This window comes from Thamnophis elegans, chromosome 10 (genome assembly GCF_009769535.1).
Source record: "Thamnophis elegans isolate rThaEle1 chromosome 10, rThaEle1.pri, whole genome shotgun sequence".
Taxonomy (NCBI): Eukaryota; Metazoa; Chordata; class Lepidosauria; order Squamata; family Colubridae; genus Thamnophis; species Thamnophis elegans.
In genome coordinates, this window is record NC_045550.1 from 45,357,967 (window position 1) to 45,375,444 (window position 17,478).

At 36.5% G+C, this 17,478-nt stretch overlaps 1 protein-coding gene across 5 annotated transcripts in view; it reads left to right on the forward strand.

Moving 5' to 3' along the window:
• Nucleotides 1–598: 598 nt before the first annotated feature.
• The window catches only part of MBNL1 (muscleblind like splicing regulator 1), a 104,551-nt gene continuing 87,671 nt past the window's right edge, over nucleotides 599–17,478 (forward strand). For 4 of the 5 annotated variants that reach the window (XM_032226047.1, XM_032226048.1, XM_032226051.1 and 1 more), the window contains exon 1: nucleotides 604–622. In XM_032226047.1, coding sequence (XP_032081938.1) covers nucleotides 614–622 — 9 coding nt within the window. In that variant the 5' untranslated portion in view covers nucleotides 604–613. Of the gene's footprint in view, nucleotides 623–17,478 lie in introns of all 5 variants that reach the window. The other variant, XM_032226053.1, reaches the window with a different exon arrangement.

The following is a 17,478-nucleotide window of genomic DNA, read 5'->3' on the forward strand; positions in this document are numbered from 1 at the left end:
GTATCCTATTAGCTGTGGAGCTAGGCTTGTTCTCTACTTTCATTTCCCTTATAATTATTTAGGATGGAGTTTAGGCTGGACTGGTGAAGCTTTTTTTGAACCCTTAGGAATGAAAAGATAATAGTCAGAATAGCTGCAAATCCCTTGCATGTGCACAAGTTTCTCTGCTAGATTTGCAACATATAGCATAGTTGCTTGACATTATCCCATTGCCATCATATAAGGCAGTGTTTTTCAACCTTTTTTGTGCAAAGGCACACTTTTTTCATGAAAAAAATCACGAGGCACACCACCATTAGAAAATGTTAAAATTTTTTAACTCTGTGCCTATATTGACTATATAAAAGTAATTTTCCCACGGCACACCTTACACTATGTCACGGCACACTAGTGTGCCGCGGCACAGTGGTTGAAAAACACTGATATAAGCACTAGGTTTTTCATTTATTGTACTCTTAAAGTCTGTTTTCAATTCTTTTTTTTCCTATACCATTTCTGACATTAACATAACTATTTTAAATATTTCTATTTCTAAAGCCTACAAGAGTGAATGGAGAATCACATCAAGCCTGTGTGATATTTCTGTAGAAAAATGAACCAAACTAAACCGGAAATGACAAAAGTATGTATCAGGCAGGATTTTTTACTCAATTTTGAAAGTACTGAATGGAATTTTTGAATTTCTAAAACTTTCAATTGACAACTGACTGTACAGAAGAATATTTCACTGCCTTTGGTGTTCTTGCATCATGTAGCCCTGTGACCATGTCTGGCCTGGTATAAACCTCTCCCTTGACAGCTCTTTTAAGATGCTCAGCTGGTTTTGAAATAGCACTTTGCTTAATCAGATTTCACGCAGATGTCTTTCTCTGTAGGGATGCTTCTGTTTAGGAAGCTCCACGTGTTAGAGATTTACATAGAACTCTTTGTTTCCCAGTTAACCATGGATGAAAATGTTGTAAACATGATCTTGGAAGATAAACAGCTTTTACTGAAAAAAAGTTCGGAATTCTCATCTACAGAGCTGTCCACACTTTTTGTGCTATCCTATTAAAAGATAAGCCTAAGGGTTATCAAGAGGTAGAGTGTTTTCTTTTCAACATTTTCAGGGGGAACAGTGCTTCAATTATTTCAAGTTTCGTTGTTGTTTCTTATCCCATGATAAATTGCTTCATCTTACATCCCAAGGTTTTATTTCAGCTGTAATTCTTTCTCTGTGCCTATTATTTTCAATTAAAGGAAACCTCTTTGGCATCAATACTTTTAATTCCCACATTGTGAATAGCAGGCACGTGAAGAAGAGGTGGGTTGTGTTTATGACTAAAACACAACATCCTATTAAGGCCTCTGCATTCTGTTCTAAATCAAGCCCAGCCCTCCTTCTCATGAATAACCATTTCATCTATAGATTATGTTTATCTTCCTATACAGTAGAACCTTGGATCACTTAACGATTCTGACCCCAACCAAATCATGTGCTGACCAAAATATCTGCTAAATGTTTCACTCTGGTTGTGAACACATCCTCGGGTGGCGATCAAACACAGCCATGGCCATTTTTTTGATGTGCATGTGCACTCAATCTTGCTTCTGGTCACGACCAAATTGTGTTGTGACTGAAGTCCTGGAATGGATTACGGTGGTGACCAGAGGTTCCCCTGTATAGGAATTATAAGAGATTTAGATTTTTCACTTATTCTCAGAGCAGTGGTGCTGATTTTAATCAAAGTCTTGTACATGTCAAGTTTCTGTACATTGATATTTAACAAGACAATTAGATTAACACCTAACTCTAAATCAGTGGTTTATAGAATAGTTTGTTGACTATGATGAGGTTATGAACTATTAACAGTTGACCTCTATATAAACCATGATGGATGGGCATATTTGGGATTGGGCGGCATATAAATTTAATAATAATAAATAATAATATTCCAGGGGTTTGTTCTGGCAGCCACTACTACCGGTTTGCTCATGGTCACGCAGCATGTGGGCCAGTGGTGAGTTCCAGATCCCGTTGCAACCAGTATGGTGCAATGGGGTGAGGCATCCACTACATGAATGTGTGCAGCATGTTCGCACACACATGCAGCGCATGCATGCATACTTACCACTGCTAAGCGGAGTGTTGCACAGATGCCATATGCTCCATGTGCTGAACAGCTCAAATACAGGTAAGGAGCACTGGCAGGTGGGCTCTCAGGAGCACCGTACCTGGTCCTCCTAGCAGGCACCAGTACACATGTGCAGAAGCCAAAAACAAGATGGCCATGTATACGGCGCCGCTGGGAGAACCAGTTCAGTTGCTGTCGGTTCCAGCCACCCAGCCCGCCAAACCATACCACTCCACTCGGCCAAACCGGTTGGAACCCACCACTAAGACATTTACTAGTTAATCTGACTGATAGAGCCAAAAGACTGATGCATTTACTACTTGAACCCCACTCTTGTAGTCTACTGTTTAGGTAACTGTGGTTCCTGTCCTTCTTTCTCATTGAATCTAAGTATTGCTTTGCTTATGATTGCTGAATTGATTATGTAGTTATGGTCTGATTTATACTCTGTTACATCTGTGTTAAGAGTAACACCAAAATAACATGTTCACAGAGAAAGTGCAAAAGATAAATTGGTGCAATTACTTGTACTATTTGTTGGAAACAAATGACATAAAATGGATGACTGAAGCAAAAGGTTTTTAGATATTTGTCCTATTTCAGTACTATCTCCATCTCTAGGACACTATGAAGCATCATTAGGAAAAGGATAAAGGTTTTTTTTTTTTTTTTTTTTTCACTTGTAAAGGTATAGAGATAGAATGCTGTGTATTGCATTTATATATTAGGAATTTCAAAAGAATATACAGGCATTTTAGAATCATCTAAAGACACCCAATCTAGTGCTTTGAATATGTGTTGGATTTCCCACAATGGGCATCTTATAACCTTACAGTAAATCTGTATCACTCATAGACCTCTCCAAACCAAGGATCATACAAGAACTGTCATAAAATGGTATATAATAAAAAGTATTTGTGTGGTTTGAAATTATGGGACTTGGTTCAACTTATCTCTGAGGCACCAGATAGGGGAAAAGTATACTATAATACTACAGTCAATTTTGGGAGCACAGTTCCAGTTTTATAAAAGTATAAATTGTAATTCTGTTATTTATTAGCCTTTCTAACATGCTCCAGAGATTCTATTGTCATATTTTATTTTTAGTTCAGCGACAAGAAATTCTAACCCTTATAAATTAATGAGAAAATCTATGCTTACTCATTAGATAACAACCTGATTATATCATTATCTTTGTAACATATTGATCTTTAAAATGGACAATAAAACTTGGAAAGCTTTTCAGCAGAATTACACTCACACAGCTTGTCAAGTGATTGATTGTATAAAAGCTTGTCAGATGATTGCATGATACAATCTTCTAGTTTGTACTGGTGCTTGGATGCAAGTATGTCAAAAGAGTTGTGAGTGATGTTACATTTCTGTACTTACTTCTGTGCCTGTTCCTGCAGAATTGAGAGATATTCTTAATTTAGAATTAATTTGGAAGGATTTGTTTCTGGGGAAACAAATATGAAATGACCCGACAAGAGATTTTCTGTAGAATGTTCCATTGAAATGCTTCGGTTTGGCTGGAAGTTTTATCCTGAGAGATAAAAGTGCTTACTTTTCTTTTAAAAAAAGACAGTGCTGCAATTTAATATACATATATAACCTTTGTGGAATGTGCCCTCTATGCAAACAAACAAACAAGCAAAACAAAAACCTAGGTGTGTTTCAGCATGCTCTAAATCCCTATTTTTCAAACTTAGCAACTTTAAGATGTTTGGATTGCTGGCTGGGAACTTTGGGAGCTAAAATCTAAACATCTTAAAATTACCAAATTTGAGCAACACTGCTCTAAATCTATCAGATGTATATCCGACTTAAAGGGGAGCTCTTAAATACGTTTAACACTGATTATTTTTTTAAAAAACCCTAATAGATTAAAGGTTAGTGAGTTTTAACACTTATATGAAGTTATCCTTAATAAAATAACTGCATAAAATTTGCTGCAAAGTTGGTTTTCATTGTCACAGACTTCTATCAGATACTGGCTGCAATTTGCCAGCATTCGAAGTCATAACCATGTTTTAAAAACCAAATTAGCTTGGTTCATGCAACATGCTTAGCTGAGAGTGAACACATTGATTTAGTATAATGTTGATATACATAGACCACACAGAATGGCCTTTGCAATGATTCTGTCTTTGCAATCACTGGAAATTTCTTTGCAGGAGTTCAAAAACAAACTTTAAAATCCAGTGCAGGTGCAGAGAAATATTTCTGCCAGTTTTCCTAATCCAACGACAGCTCTTTCTCTGTTTCTTCCCCACTCTCACCACTACCACATATGCACATTCTTAAACTAATCTTCTGTTTGCTTGTCTAAGTCTGGGCTTTATGTTGGTTTTGCTTTTATTGTACTCAGTAAATGCACTATATTACTATTTTTGCACTGAGGTTTACAAATTTCACCAGTGGCAGTTTATGCTATTTAGATGATAGGAAGATGTTTTGTGCAGTTGATCCCTTATGAAAGGGATAATTTGAGTCAGTAAATTATCCCATAGTAGCTTAAACATTCAAAGGGGGCCTTGATAAAGTATGTTAGTATTAACAAAGTACTCCTGTAAAACATTGAGGTAGTTTGTCTTTTGTCAGGTGTGGTTCTGCTGCTTAAAGGGTATTTCCACTGGAAGTTCAGATCATTCTTGACTTATGATAGCAATTAGAACTGGAATTTCCGTATATAAGTGATCTGGTCATAAAATGCAAAGTCAGGTGATTGCATTGCTTAATATTGGGAATTGCGTTGACATAATAACCTTAGGACCTCATAGTTTGGGGGGCAAGGTATGCTTGGATGCCACAGAGCATGGGGATGTGATGCAGGCAGGTACTATGGAGTATAGTCAGGCTGGCAGGGGCCATGGATGAGGTCTTCTAAGTGTGAGCCAGTGGGGTCCATGAATGGATTGGTGGGAGCTGTGAGCCACAAGGAGCGCTAAGATGTGTGGGCAGACAGGAGTGTTACAACATTTGAAATATCTCTGGACTTACTATTGCACGAAGATATTCCTCAAAAGAAAAAGTAGCAGGAGCAATTTTCAGCCTTCCCTGCTGGCTTCCCCATGAACTTTGCAAAGGGGAAGCTGGCAAATTATGATCATATGATTCCAGCTTACTGTAATGTTATAGTTAAGAATCTGGTACTGGGGTGCCTTCATTGCTAGCAGATGATCATAGGGATGCTGTGACTCCTGCAACTTTGTGGACCATCCAACGTTCTTCTCATTCAGCTCTATTGTGATTTTGAACAGTTGCTGAATGAGTGGTTGTAAGTCAAGGACTTTATGCCAATAATAGAATGTTACTGATTTTGTGCATTTTTTAATCTTATCTGGTGGTAATTCAATACATTCTTACCATTTAATATGTATGACATGCTTTATAAATTACATTGGAGGATAATCTTTTGTGTAGTCGTAACGTCATTATATTAAAAAAAATAAAACTGTATAGCCAAAACAATGGCTGCAACTAGCTAGGCAGTTCTGATGCCATTTTTCAAAAGTGAATGATTTGGCCACTGCTGTTGAATTTATGTGCATAAGAGTTAGTCAGTATTGCTGTACCTTATGAAATACAAATCATACAGAAGGCCGTAGACGTATCATGTTGTTGATATGTTAATGTATTTAGACATTTCAAATGTTCTCTTAACTAAATTACAAATGGTAAGTCCCATTTATAGCAAGACTTGATAACCCAATGGAAGACCTTACTAGATCACACGCCAAAAATTATAATCAGGAGTTTACTTTCCAGAATAGTGAGCTATGATTCTGGGATTCCCCTAAAAATGTCTTGAATTCAATAAACATTTTCCTATTTATGTTTTCTACATTTCTCATAGAAGAAAGCCATATGGTATGACTAAACTAAGAATTGAAACCATGTTTTGTTCTTCTTTTCTGTTTTGAAACATGGCCTAATGTAGTCATCTTCAAGCAAGGTGCACTCTAGATATATGGGTATAAGTCTCTAAATCCATAGAAATGACAATGCTAATTGCAGTATTCTGATTGGAAATCCCCACAATTGGAGAAACATCTGGTGGTGGAAGACTGGCTTAGTATGGTTGGGAATGGAAGGATTGTTTTTAACTTTGTGGCTTATCAGCCTAGGCCTTAACAATCCATGAAATGTTGCTTTGATGTCATATATATTTAATTTTTAAGCTTTATTTTTCATATGTTAGGAGATCCGCAAATCTGTGGTGAGTTTAGTTGTTTATTATCTAAATCACTTCTATGGTGGACTAAAACCAATGTTTTTGCTGATGAGGTTTATTGGATTAAAAACATCATACTGCTAAAAGGATTATACTAATCTTTTAATTTAATACTTTCTTGTTATCGAAACTATAAACTGGTACTTTGTATGCTATGGTTTAGGCAGAACAGAATTCCATATGGTAATGATTATGTTATATAGTATACAAATACATCATATTTGTTCTAGCAGCTGAGATATTTGTTAATTTAGCAAAAATTATAATGTTTTAAAATGTAAATCCATTCTGTCTTGTTTTTAATCTTTTATATCCCAACTCTTTTTTTACTGGACACTTCTCTCCCACCTGTGTCAGTCCTTACCTGAAAAGATGAGACATAATCTCACAGTTCTCAAATTTTATTTATCTTTAAAATAACTAGAAACTAATTTTTGTAGAAGCAAAAATGTAATTTAATATAAACATATAAGGAATTAACAATACAATACTTGATAATAAAAATCATTATGATTGCTTAATGTACATTAACATGTTTAAATAGTATTTATAAAATTTAACTATGAAGGCACTTGCATCATTAAAATGAAATGAAATGAAATTAAATTTAAGTTTTGCAGTGGCTCTATGTCTTTGAACTACAGGTAGATATAACTACAGATATGACTGGCTACTTAATGACAATTTGAAGTTATGATAGACTTTCCAAAAACTACTGTATTTTTCAGAGTATAAAACACACATTTTCCCCTCAAAAAAGAGGCTGAAAATCTGGGTGCATCTTATACACCGAATACAGCATTTTTTGCCTCCTGAAATCCCATCCCCTTCACCAAAATGGCTATGCATAACCTTTAGGAGGCTTATAGAGTGCTCCTGGCTAGGGAGGGCAGAAAAACAGATCTGCGGGGGATGGAAGGTTTAAGCAATGGAAAGGTTTTGGGAAGCTTGACCTAAGCTGGTGGCTTTGCATGTAAGTGGCTGACTTTCCCAAAATCAGCAAGAGCTAGGATAGGTTTGCAGTCTTCTGACCATCAGCTGATGGGGTCAGAGACCCAGCGAACAAGCATTGCTTCATTGACGTAACACGGAAACTTGTTTGTAAGCCTCTCTGGCATTGTAATATGGTAGAAGCCCCTAATTTGATTGAGCTCTTTTACCTTGCGGAGATGCTTTTGGCTTTGCAAAGTTTTTTGTTGTTTGTTTGCCTTTTTTATGGGTAGTGGATTTTCCCAGGCTTCCTCTATCCAAGAGGTACTCTATATCGTACTCACTTAATGACGCACATGTTTATTTAATTGTGGCATCAGAGAGAGCAGAGAATGGTGGTTAAGCAATGCTGTCTGGCTTGTGACTGTAATGGGAAGCTCCCACTATTAAGAATCTGAAACAAGGTATGATGAAATGAATGCAGATTCTTTGCTCAAATTTTCCCAAACAAAATAAAGTTTATATGTCAGAAGTTACCCAGACTGTATAAATTTTTTTCACAGAAATGTTGTAATAGTTTTCTATTTAGCAAAGTTGTCAGTGATCTTACAACTTTAAAAAAAATACATTTAAATATTTAACGCACACACACACACACACAAAATACAGTGCATTCTCTGAATTCTTTTTTATCTGTTTTTATTTCTAAGTGAACATCTGAAAAGCAATTTTTTTAAAAGAAGGAAACAAATTTTGTACAAAAGATTTGTCTCGCATATGTAACTTTTCCACAAGTACATATTTTAATATATTTAGTATTGTCTAGGGCAGCGATAGTGAATCTTTTGGCTTGCGTGCCAAAAGCGGGGGCAGCGCAGGGGGGTCATGCGCGGGTGTGCCACACCCATAATCCAATGCATGATCCCCAGCGCACATGCACGCATGACTAGCGCTCCCCCATTTTTTGCATGCTTTTTACTTTCTCCCCAGGCTCAAGAGGCTTTATAGGAGCCTGGGGAGGGCGAAAACAGCTCCCCCTCCGGAAGCCGTCCGGATGCTTCAGAAGCTTCCCTGAAGCCTCCGGAGGGCAAAAAACGATTCTACAAGCAAACCAGAAGTCACTTCCAGGCTGCTCGTAGGGCCGATTTTAGCCCTCTGTAGCATTCAGGGGCTTTCTGGAGGCTGTCATGATGGCTTAAAAACAGGCAAAAATGACCTTATGAGCAAATTGGAAGTCCCAAACTTCCGATTTGCCTTTAGGGCTGCATTTTTGCACTCCGGAGGCTTCATAGAAGCTCCTGAAGCGTCTGGATCGCCTCTGGGGGGAGAGGCTGTTTTTGCTCTCCCCTGGCTCCTATAATACCCTTGGAGCCTGGAGAGAGCGAAAAATGGCCTCAAAACAAAGGCTGCCATAGGTTTGCCATCCTGGGTCTAGGGTAAAAGACATAATTACAATGTTATCATATTGAGTGAAAATTCTATGTATTTATGAAAAACAATGGCTACTGCTGTTATACTAATATAATTCTACCATATGCATTTTTAATATCAGAAGTTTTCATGTCCTGTTTGAAAGAAGAATTATAATGTAAAATCTGTTTTTTTAAATTATGTAAATACTGTAGATAAATCTTTACTGAAAAATTTTATGAGGAAATATAGAAAAAGAAACAGAACATTTTTTGAATATTTTTTGTTGTAGCTGCATTCCACTAGTGTGTGAACGCATTTCTTGTTAAATGAGCACTTAGTTGTTCAAAAGTATTAATCAAAATTTATTGTTTAATTTTTCATTTTAAGGAGATCTTTTGCAGTTGCTTTTAATTTATTAATGTATTATGGTGTTATATGATAGCTTGAGCACCCTCTTTTTGAACTCTAAAGATCTGGTCTAAGGAATCGAAACAGAAGTGGAAGTGTTAAGTTTTAGATACAATTTTGTTTAACAATGTTGGTTTTGTGTGGAGCTGTTCGTTGCCCACTATTTCTGTGTATTTTATGGCTTAAGCTTCTGCTCTTTGTACCTTTTAAATGCTGATACTGAAATCCTGCTTACTATTTAACTTTTCATCTGTATTGTCATTGGTTAAAATAAAAAACGCCACATTCGCAGCACAGATATTCAGCCTAACTATATATTAAAATATTTTGTACTGCATTAAAATATGTGATGATCAAAAAATTCTTGTATTTGCCTAGATGCCCAGATGACCAGGGATTCCATATAGGTGAACACTTAGACTGCTTAAAGTGATATTAGTACTTTGGTAAAGGACAGATTAATTTATTTCCTTTTTTGCTGTATCCTCCCTTGACCTTGTACACTAAATATTTTCTATGGTCCTTTGGAAGAAATGTAATAAATTTACCTGTCTGGGGAAAATTGGTAGGAAGGACTTCTGTTGTTGAGAAATACTGCAGAGAAAGCTGAGATAATTTAGAAATAGGTTAAAATGAAAAACAACATTTTGTATTTGTTTGTGCATAGTAAGAAGAATTACCAGTAAGTTATTACCAGAGCTATAGATAGAGAATATTTAACTTAGTATTTTTATTAGAATGTGTGTGGCTGTTATTTTGCTTTTAAAATACAAAAGCTTACTTTCCAGATTTTGGGTCTTTTGTTTTTTTGTTGAACACATAAGTACAATAAGGAGGGAAACAGGCTATGTAGACCCCTCCTTAGTCAACCGCACGTGCATTGGCTCCATTTCAGGCTTTTTCATGTTAATATGGAAAGAAGCTGGAAAGGCTTTTAAGTAGCTGAATAAGACAACTTGATCAGGCTACTTAGCTGCAGGAAGGCTTTTAAGGCATTGAGCCAAATACACTCAATGGCCCCATCAGATTTTCAGTTGTTAAGAGTTACCAGTCTTAAGTTCTGATGTGTTCACTTGAAGACTTGATCGGGATTGTTCACTTTACTCAATTACTATCCAAGTCAGAGATTTAATGTTGCTTTAGGCGAAGTACAAAAATCAGGCAGAAACTGCAGGAAAATAAAGAACAATTAAAGCTAGAGTAATTACAAGATAAAAATAAAAGATGGTACTTTCATCACATACAAAATGAGAACAAAATGTCTAAAATACTGAAATTATTTAACAGAACAGGAAGCCTTCAGTGTCTAATTATGGCATAATAAAGATGAAGTAAACTTGGGAAAGAATAATAAAAGTGGGGTACTGCTACCCACTATGCTCTTTCATTTTTTCATTTACTCTAAATGTCACGATACATATCAGAGCTTCTATTAGAAATGGCAATATTTTTATATGGACACATTATTATAGGATAAGGCAATCTTTCTGATGTACAGAAATTCCAAACCATTGTCTTTGTGGCTAAAAAAACACCATTAGCTTGAATTGATCTAGAAACCATATTCTGCTTGCTTTTCAGTTCACATTTTACTTCATTTCCAAGCCTATTTAAAAAAATAATAAAATCAAATTTGTCAGAAATATATATTAGAATAATGGTTGCACTATTTATTATTGTTTTGATAGTATCTTATTCTGGAAGTTTGTCAGTCACAGCTACTTTCTATTTTACAAGTCTCTAGAAACATAATTTTTCTTTTGCTTTCTTATTTGTGCCATCTGTGCTGTTTTTTAATTCCATTATTTCCTACCTTATGCTAGCCAATATCTATTCCGACCCAGTATGATTAGCATTCTAACATTACAATTTAAATTTGTATTTAATGGGCAGGGAGGCCTCTATTCTTGCTTAGAGTACAATATTTTCCTATTTCTGCCTCACAAAAACATAAACTTAATTGTTTTTAAATGTCTTCCAGAAATGACTAAGCTTCCTGTTATTCATTCTTGTCAGTTTTTCTCCAATACGTGTACTTCTTATATTGTGCAAAATCTGCCAGCAGCTTTCTTCAGAATTTCCCTGTTTTTCCTTCTCTTTTCTGTTTTAGCAAATCTCTTTCATCACTTAATTTTTATTAGAGGCATACATGTGACAATCTATATATAATTTAACTGATTTTTTTTTCTGTGATCTTAGCGCGACGCAAACTGGTGTCAACCGGTACAGGAACCCACCCCTGATTTGCACAAACTAATAGATAACAGAAGGCATTCACAACAGACACCATAACAAAAATCTGGGATCAACATAATGCTACTGAAAGAGGACCATATGTTTCTTTCTTTTCCTTCTTCGTCTTTGCGTTTCAAACACGAGTGAACATTATAGGCCTGTTTGATTAGACCAGGACGTATCTTCGTCCAGTATTTTGTTTCTCACAGCAACCAGCCATAGGCCTTTGGAATGCTTACATGTAATGGCATCTACATAGTTTAATTGAAAGTCACAACCTTACCACCTGCACATTCCTCAACTATCAGGCAAACTAATAGCCTCTTCACACATTTCCAGAGAGATCTGTAAAAAAATTGACATTACAAGCTGAGAGATACACTAAAGTGAAAGCAATCCAGCTGCTATGATTTCTATAACTTTGTTTCAATTCAGTTCTCTTGTAGATATTTTGCTGAAGGAAAATCTTGTGATCAGTTCCGAGAGCTTAACAATAGGAGACAGAAGCATACTGTTTCCCCATATTATTCTCCTGCCTCTTGTAATTGGAAATATGCTGTCCCCAACTTGACATAATATTAAGCCTTCAGGCAATATGCATTGGTACATTTTGGGTTTTGGAAGATGTACTTCCCCTTACTTTATTCCCTTTACTTATTGAGTTGATGAAGTAGCCTATTGCTTTAAGATAAATAAAAACTATTTTAAAAAACTATTAAAAAACTATTCACCTCTCCAGCTAGTGATCTACTTTAGCAGTAATGCCAGTTTACCATATTATCAGTGTAAACAAATTATTTTTGCTTACTAAGAATGACCATGCAGAAATGACTCATGAGTCTGCTTTGATACCTATGACTTAAGTAGCCATTCTCAGCGCTTAAAATAACTAGGTTTTTCAATTGCTATACTAAGAAGCTGTGTTCCCCAAAACGTTACTATCATTAAACATTTTACCAGCTATAGTCACGTGAAAAAGAAAGAATGTCCTCTTTGACTTCTATATTTTACATATTGGGATGTAGTAAAAATGCCTGGTCCTTAGTAGTTCTTAAAAGTAGGTAAATACATTTCAGATAAACAACACATATTACACCATGTCATCCTTTATTTTACCAAAAGAAAGCCAAAATGTGTGAAAAATTAACTATCCCTTGTGATTCAATAGCTTATAGAACCATCTTTAAGCACCAATATCATATGATTTTATCAGTCTCTCACATAATTGTAGAGGAATTTTGGCCCATTCCTTTTTTTACAATATTGCTTCAGGTCCTGGGGCTACAAAACAAAGCAAAAATCATCACCACTTCTCCATCACGCTTGAGAGTGGTATGAGATGTTTGCTGATAGTCTGTATTTGGTTTTTGCCAAACCTGGCATTGTGCATTATGGCCAAAAGTTTTCAATTTGGTCTCGTCTGTTGAAAGGACAGTGTTCCAGAAGTGTTGTGATACAACTTAGCAAATCTATCATTGCTGCTGTCCTGTTCTTTTTAGAGAAAAGAAGCTTTCTCTTGATAACCCTTCAGTCTTTTTCTAATTGCTCTGTCACAAAATTTAAAATTTAGCATGCTAATTGATACTTGCAAAGTCTGAGATATAAAACTTGGATTTTTTTGAAAGTTTTCTGTGCATTGCATGGTCTGACCTTGAATATGCTGGGATAGCCATTCTTGGGAAGATTGGCAACTGCCTTGGATGTTTTCCACTTGTGAATAATCTTCCTTACTGTATGATTTATTCAAATTGTTTGGAAATGGCTTTAAAATTCTTCCCAGATTGATGGGCAGCAACAATAGCTTCTGTAAGACCATTGCTGTCTTTACTCTTGGAATTGTGTTAATGCACACCTAAATGCTGTAAACCAGCAGCTCACAGTCTTTGGTGTATCAGGGACCAGTTCCGTGGAGAGAGATTTTCTGAAGACTGCATGGTTTCATGTGTTGCCTGCATCCTTCAGATGCAGCTTTGCTTATTTGCGCAGCATGGTTTCTGGAATGCCGCAACCCAGTGCCTGTCCACAGATCACAGATGGGGACCCCTGCTGTAGACCAGCAAACTCCTAAAACTTTGGCTTTTATGGAGGTAATCATACTTGCTGATGATGATCAATTGATCAAGGGCACTTGAGTAGCAGCAACTCGCTGCTATTTAGCCTCTTTATACCTACGGATGCAGTAAAGGTATTAGTTTTTCACATTTCTCCATTTTGGCTTTCTTTTTGTAAAATAGCAATAGCACTTAGCCTTATATACTGCTCCAGAGTCCTTACAGCCCTCTCTAAGCACTTTACAGAGTCAGCATATTGCCCCCCAAAATCTAGATCCTCATTTTAGTGATCTTGGAAGGATGGGAGGCTCAACCTTGAGTTGGTGAAATTCGAACTGCTAGCAGCTGGCAGTTAGCGGAAGTTGTCTGCAGTACTGCATTTTAACCATTGCACCAATGATAACATGGTGTAATATGTCGTGTTGTTCATCTGAGATTTTACTACCTACTTTTCAGAACTGCTGAAGATCAGATGATTTTTACTATGTCCTGATATATAAAACTGAACTCAAAGAGAATGTACTTTCTTTTTCACATGACTATATATTAACACATTTGTCATTAATAATTGACATGTGAAAATGATTCTGTTTTGAAATTGATTAACCTTCTTTGGACCAGAATATTAATCTTCCCATTTAATATATATTGGATTTATTCAACCACTTAGATTCATTGGGTGTTGACTGATTTATTTAATAAATGATAATGATAATTAACCATGGTAGTTGGCACTGAATTAAAAATTAGAATTAAATCTGAAGCTGTGTTTCTTGAAAACTCATCCATCTAAATGTCCAAAAACACTGGAAATGTTTCCTGACTAATTGCTATATGTTAGCGTAACGTCTGTAGCGCAATATCACCACAGTCAGTACTCTCTAGGTTAAATATAAATGTAAGATAGGAATGAGAAACGCTTTTTCTATAGTTCACGCCATGGTATCTGTAAATAAACATTTACAATGAAAATAATTCAGGAAGGTAATTCAAATCGTGAATTCTTCAGCAAGTACAGCAATGAATTAAGTGGAAAACAAGACAAAAATTAATTGTAATACATGCAACTTCCATTATTTTTCAAGCTATTGCCTCCTCACCTTCCCCTTTCCATTTAAGGATATAGACAAGTGCCACAAAATAGATTTACTCATGGGTTTATGCGTTTCTACCCATTTTCTAGTATGAAGAATGTAGCCCCAAGCACATAAGTAAACTCTTATCTCTGAGCATGCAAATAGCCTCTCAGCATGAATAGCAACCAAAAACGCTTTAGCTGAAATCATAGGAAAGAAGTCTCTGCTTGATTTGCTTTCCCTGCTGCAAATATGTGTCTTTCCCTGGTTAAAGAAAAGCTGCAGAACTGGGACACTTTTGCAGCTCAGTGTGCTGAAAGAGGATCAAAACATGAGTTATGTGTGCTTTTCAAAACAGGGCTCTGTCATCATTGTGCTTTCTGCTGGTAAATTGGATATAATAGAATATTAGAAATATGTTGGATAACCCATGTGATAAAAAGATCTTACCGAAGTACAGTCAAATGGATTTTCATTATCGTAATAAAAATTCAAGGCTACTCAAAGGAACATATTTAAGTTTTCTGAAGTAAGAAATTACAGTATGTCACAAATAAATTCTTTACTTGATTTGCTGATTTTCTATCTATGTGGATAGGTTTAGATACAAGATGGCTTGAATAGTGTAATCCAAGAAATAGTGAGAAGTGCCTCATTGTGCTGTCTGATCCTGCAAATATAAACCTTTGTAAATCTATATACTTAACTACAGAGGTACTTTGTGGGAAAGGACTGCATCTGCATAGTTAAGTTCTATATATCCCACTTAATATGTGCCTTAGAAGAAGAAAGAGGAGGAAAGAGAATTAAGAACCATTAGACTACATAATCCAAGATGTCAAACTAATCTGACAATAGTATGGCTGCTTCTGTTTGTCAGAATATCTTTTCCCAATGGAATGAGACAATTGGTGCTTATAATGGGATCCACTAGAATTGGAGTAGAGTTAAATCTAATTAGAATTCCAATCTATTGGGTACTTTATAGTTCAAGGTTTCATAAACTTAATGATTTGCCCAGGTTCGCCTGGTGCGCCAGTTGCGACCCTACCTGAACCGGGATGCTCTCACAACAGTCACTCGGGCCCTTGTGACCTCTAGGCTGGAATACTGCAATGTGCTCTACATGGGGCTGCCCTTGAAGAGCATCCGGCGACTTCAGCTAGTCCAGAACGCAGCCGCGCGAGTGATTGTGGGTGCACCTCGGTTCACCCACATAACACCTATCCGCGAGCTGCGCTGGCTACCTGTTGATCTCCGGGTGCGCTTCAAGGTGCTACTTGTCACTCATAAAGCCCTTCATGGTAGTGGGTCTGCGTACTTGAGAGACCGCCTCCTGCCAATTACCTCCCTGCGACCAATTAGATCACATAGATTAGGCCTCCTCCGAGTTCCATCTGCCAGTCAGTGCCGACTGGCAACTACACGGAGGAGAGCCTTTTCAGTAGTAGCTCCGACCCTTTGGAACGATCTCCCCGTGGAGATTCGTACCCTCACCACCGTCCAGGCCTTCCGCACAGCCCTCAAGACCTGGCTAGCCCGTCAGGCCTGGGGACAAAGATAATTGCCCCCACCCGAATGATGAATGAATGTTGCTTATTATTTTACTCTATGTATTGTGTGTGTCTATTGTTTGTATACCCCCTCCCCTCATTTTATGTAAGCCGCCCTGAGTCCCCAGGGAAAAGGGCGGCCTATGTATTAATAAATACTAAATACTAAATGATAATCTTAAAATGAATTTATGCAATTTCATTTCTGAATAAAAGTGGTGTCTTGCACAGGTGAAATAACATATTCTGGGCTTTATTTCCAACTACACCTAAAGAAAAAGCTTTTAAAAAGTGAGTCTTACTCACAGTTTGAAAACTTCAAGCTGGTAAAAAAACCAAAACCCAAGGGTGTCTCCAGATATATTAATCCCTCCTTGAGGTGATAGCAAGATATTTATCAGTCATTCATTTGCTGCCCAGTCTTCAGATAAAACAAACATTGTAGGTTGCTGAAGCAGAACATAAACCTAAAAATATGTTATTAGCTATGATTAAATGAACATGGGCATCAGCATGTGATTAAATGAACACGGGCAACATGATTCTTTGCTCATACTAATTCATAGTCTTCAGAAATTAAAATTCGATATGTTATTATGTTCCAGCCCTGTTTCATTAAAAGCAGAAATATCCTTCAAAAATTTAAGGCTATTTCTACACTGCAACGTAACTTCTCAAAATCAGCTGCTGGTTTTAAACACTTCATTTTGTTCCCTTTTGAAAATGTGTTTCATGGTACAAGTCACAGCAGATGGCAGTAGCTAGCTGACCTTGCCTCTTCTTAAAAAAGCTAACCAGGTTTGGACTTGATTACTATTTATACCAAGAGCTACAGGCTACACTGCTGAATTAACAAAAACCAACCCACACCTTTGAAACCTGCAAAAAAATTGAAATTATAGCCTAACACTTATACGAGTGTTGATTATGTGATAAGGAAGGAACTCAAAATAGAGAATTTGGTCACATTTCAAGCTGCTATCCACCTACCTCTCTGCATAATAAACCAATTAGAGGTTAGGGATTTCCCCCTACCCCATATCCTATTTTATGCAATAATGCCAATTTTTGGACCGAATTATTTTTGTTTGTTGTTTTGGCTGGCTAATTCTCCCACGCCATTTTTTCCCCAGTTTCCATTGTTTGCTGATGGACAGAGTCCCAGTGTTTTTTATACAACATTTTCCCAATAATCCATTGACTTAATCACCAAGAGCAAAATTCATTTGTAAGGAGACTTTATCTTTAGAGTACTTATAATACTAGTGCTATTCTACACTATAATGCAGCTTTCCATGATATACCCAAGAGTTATTTTCCCCCTATTCCATTAATTTTTTTCATGTTCTATCAATTGATTACAAAGTACTGCAGATTTATATTGAAATAGTGTAATTTATTAAAAGAACATAGAAACAAGAAAAATATGTGCTTTTCTGCAATTCAAAGTTTTCTGCAAAA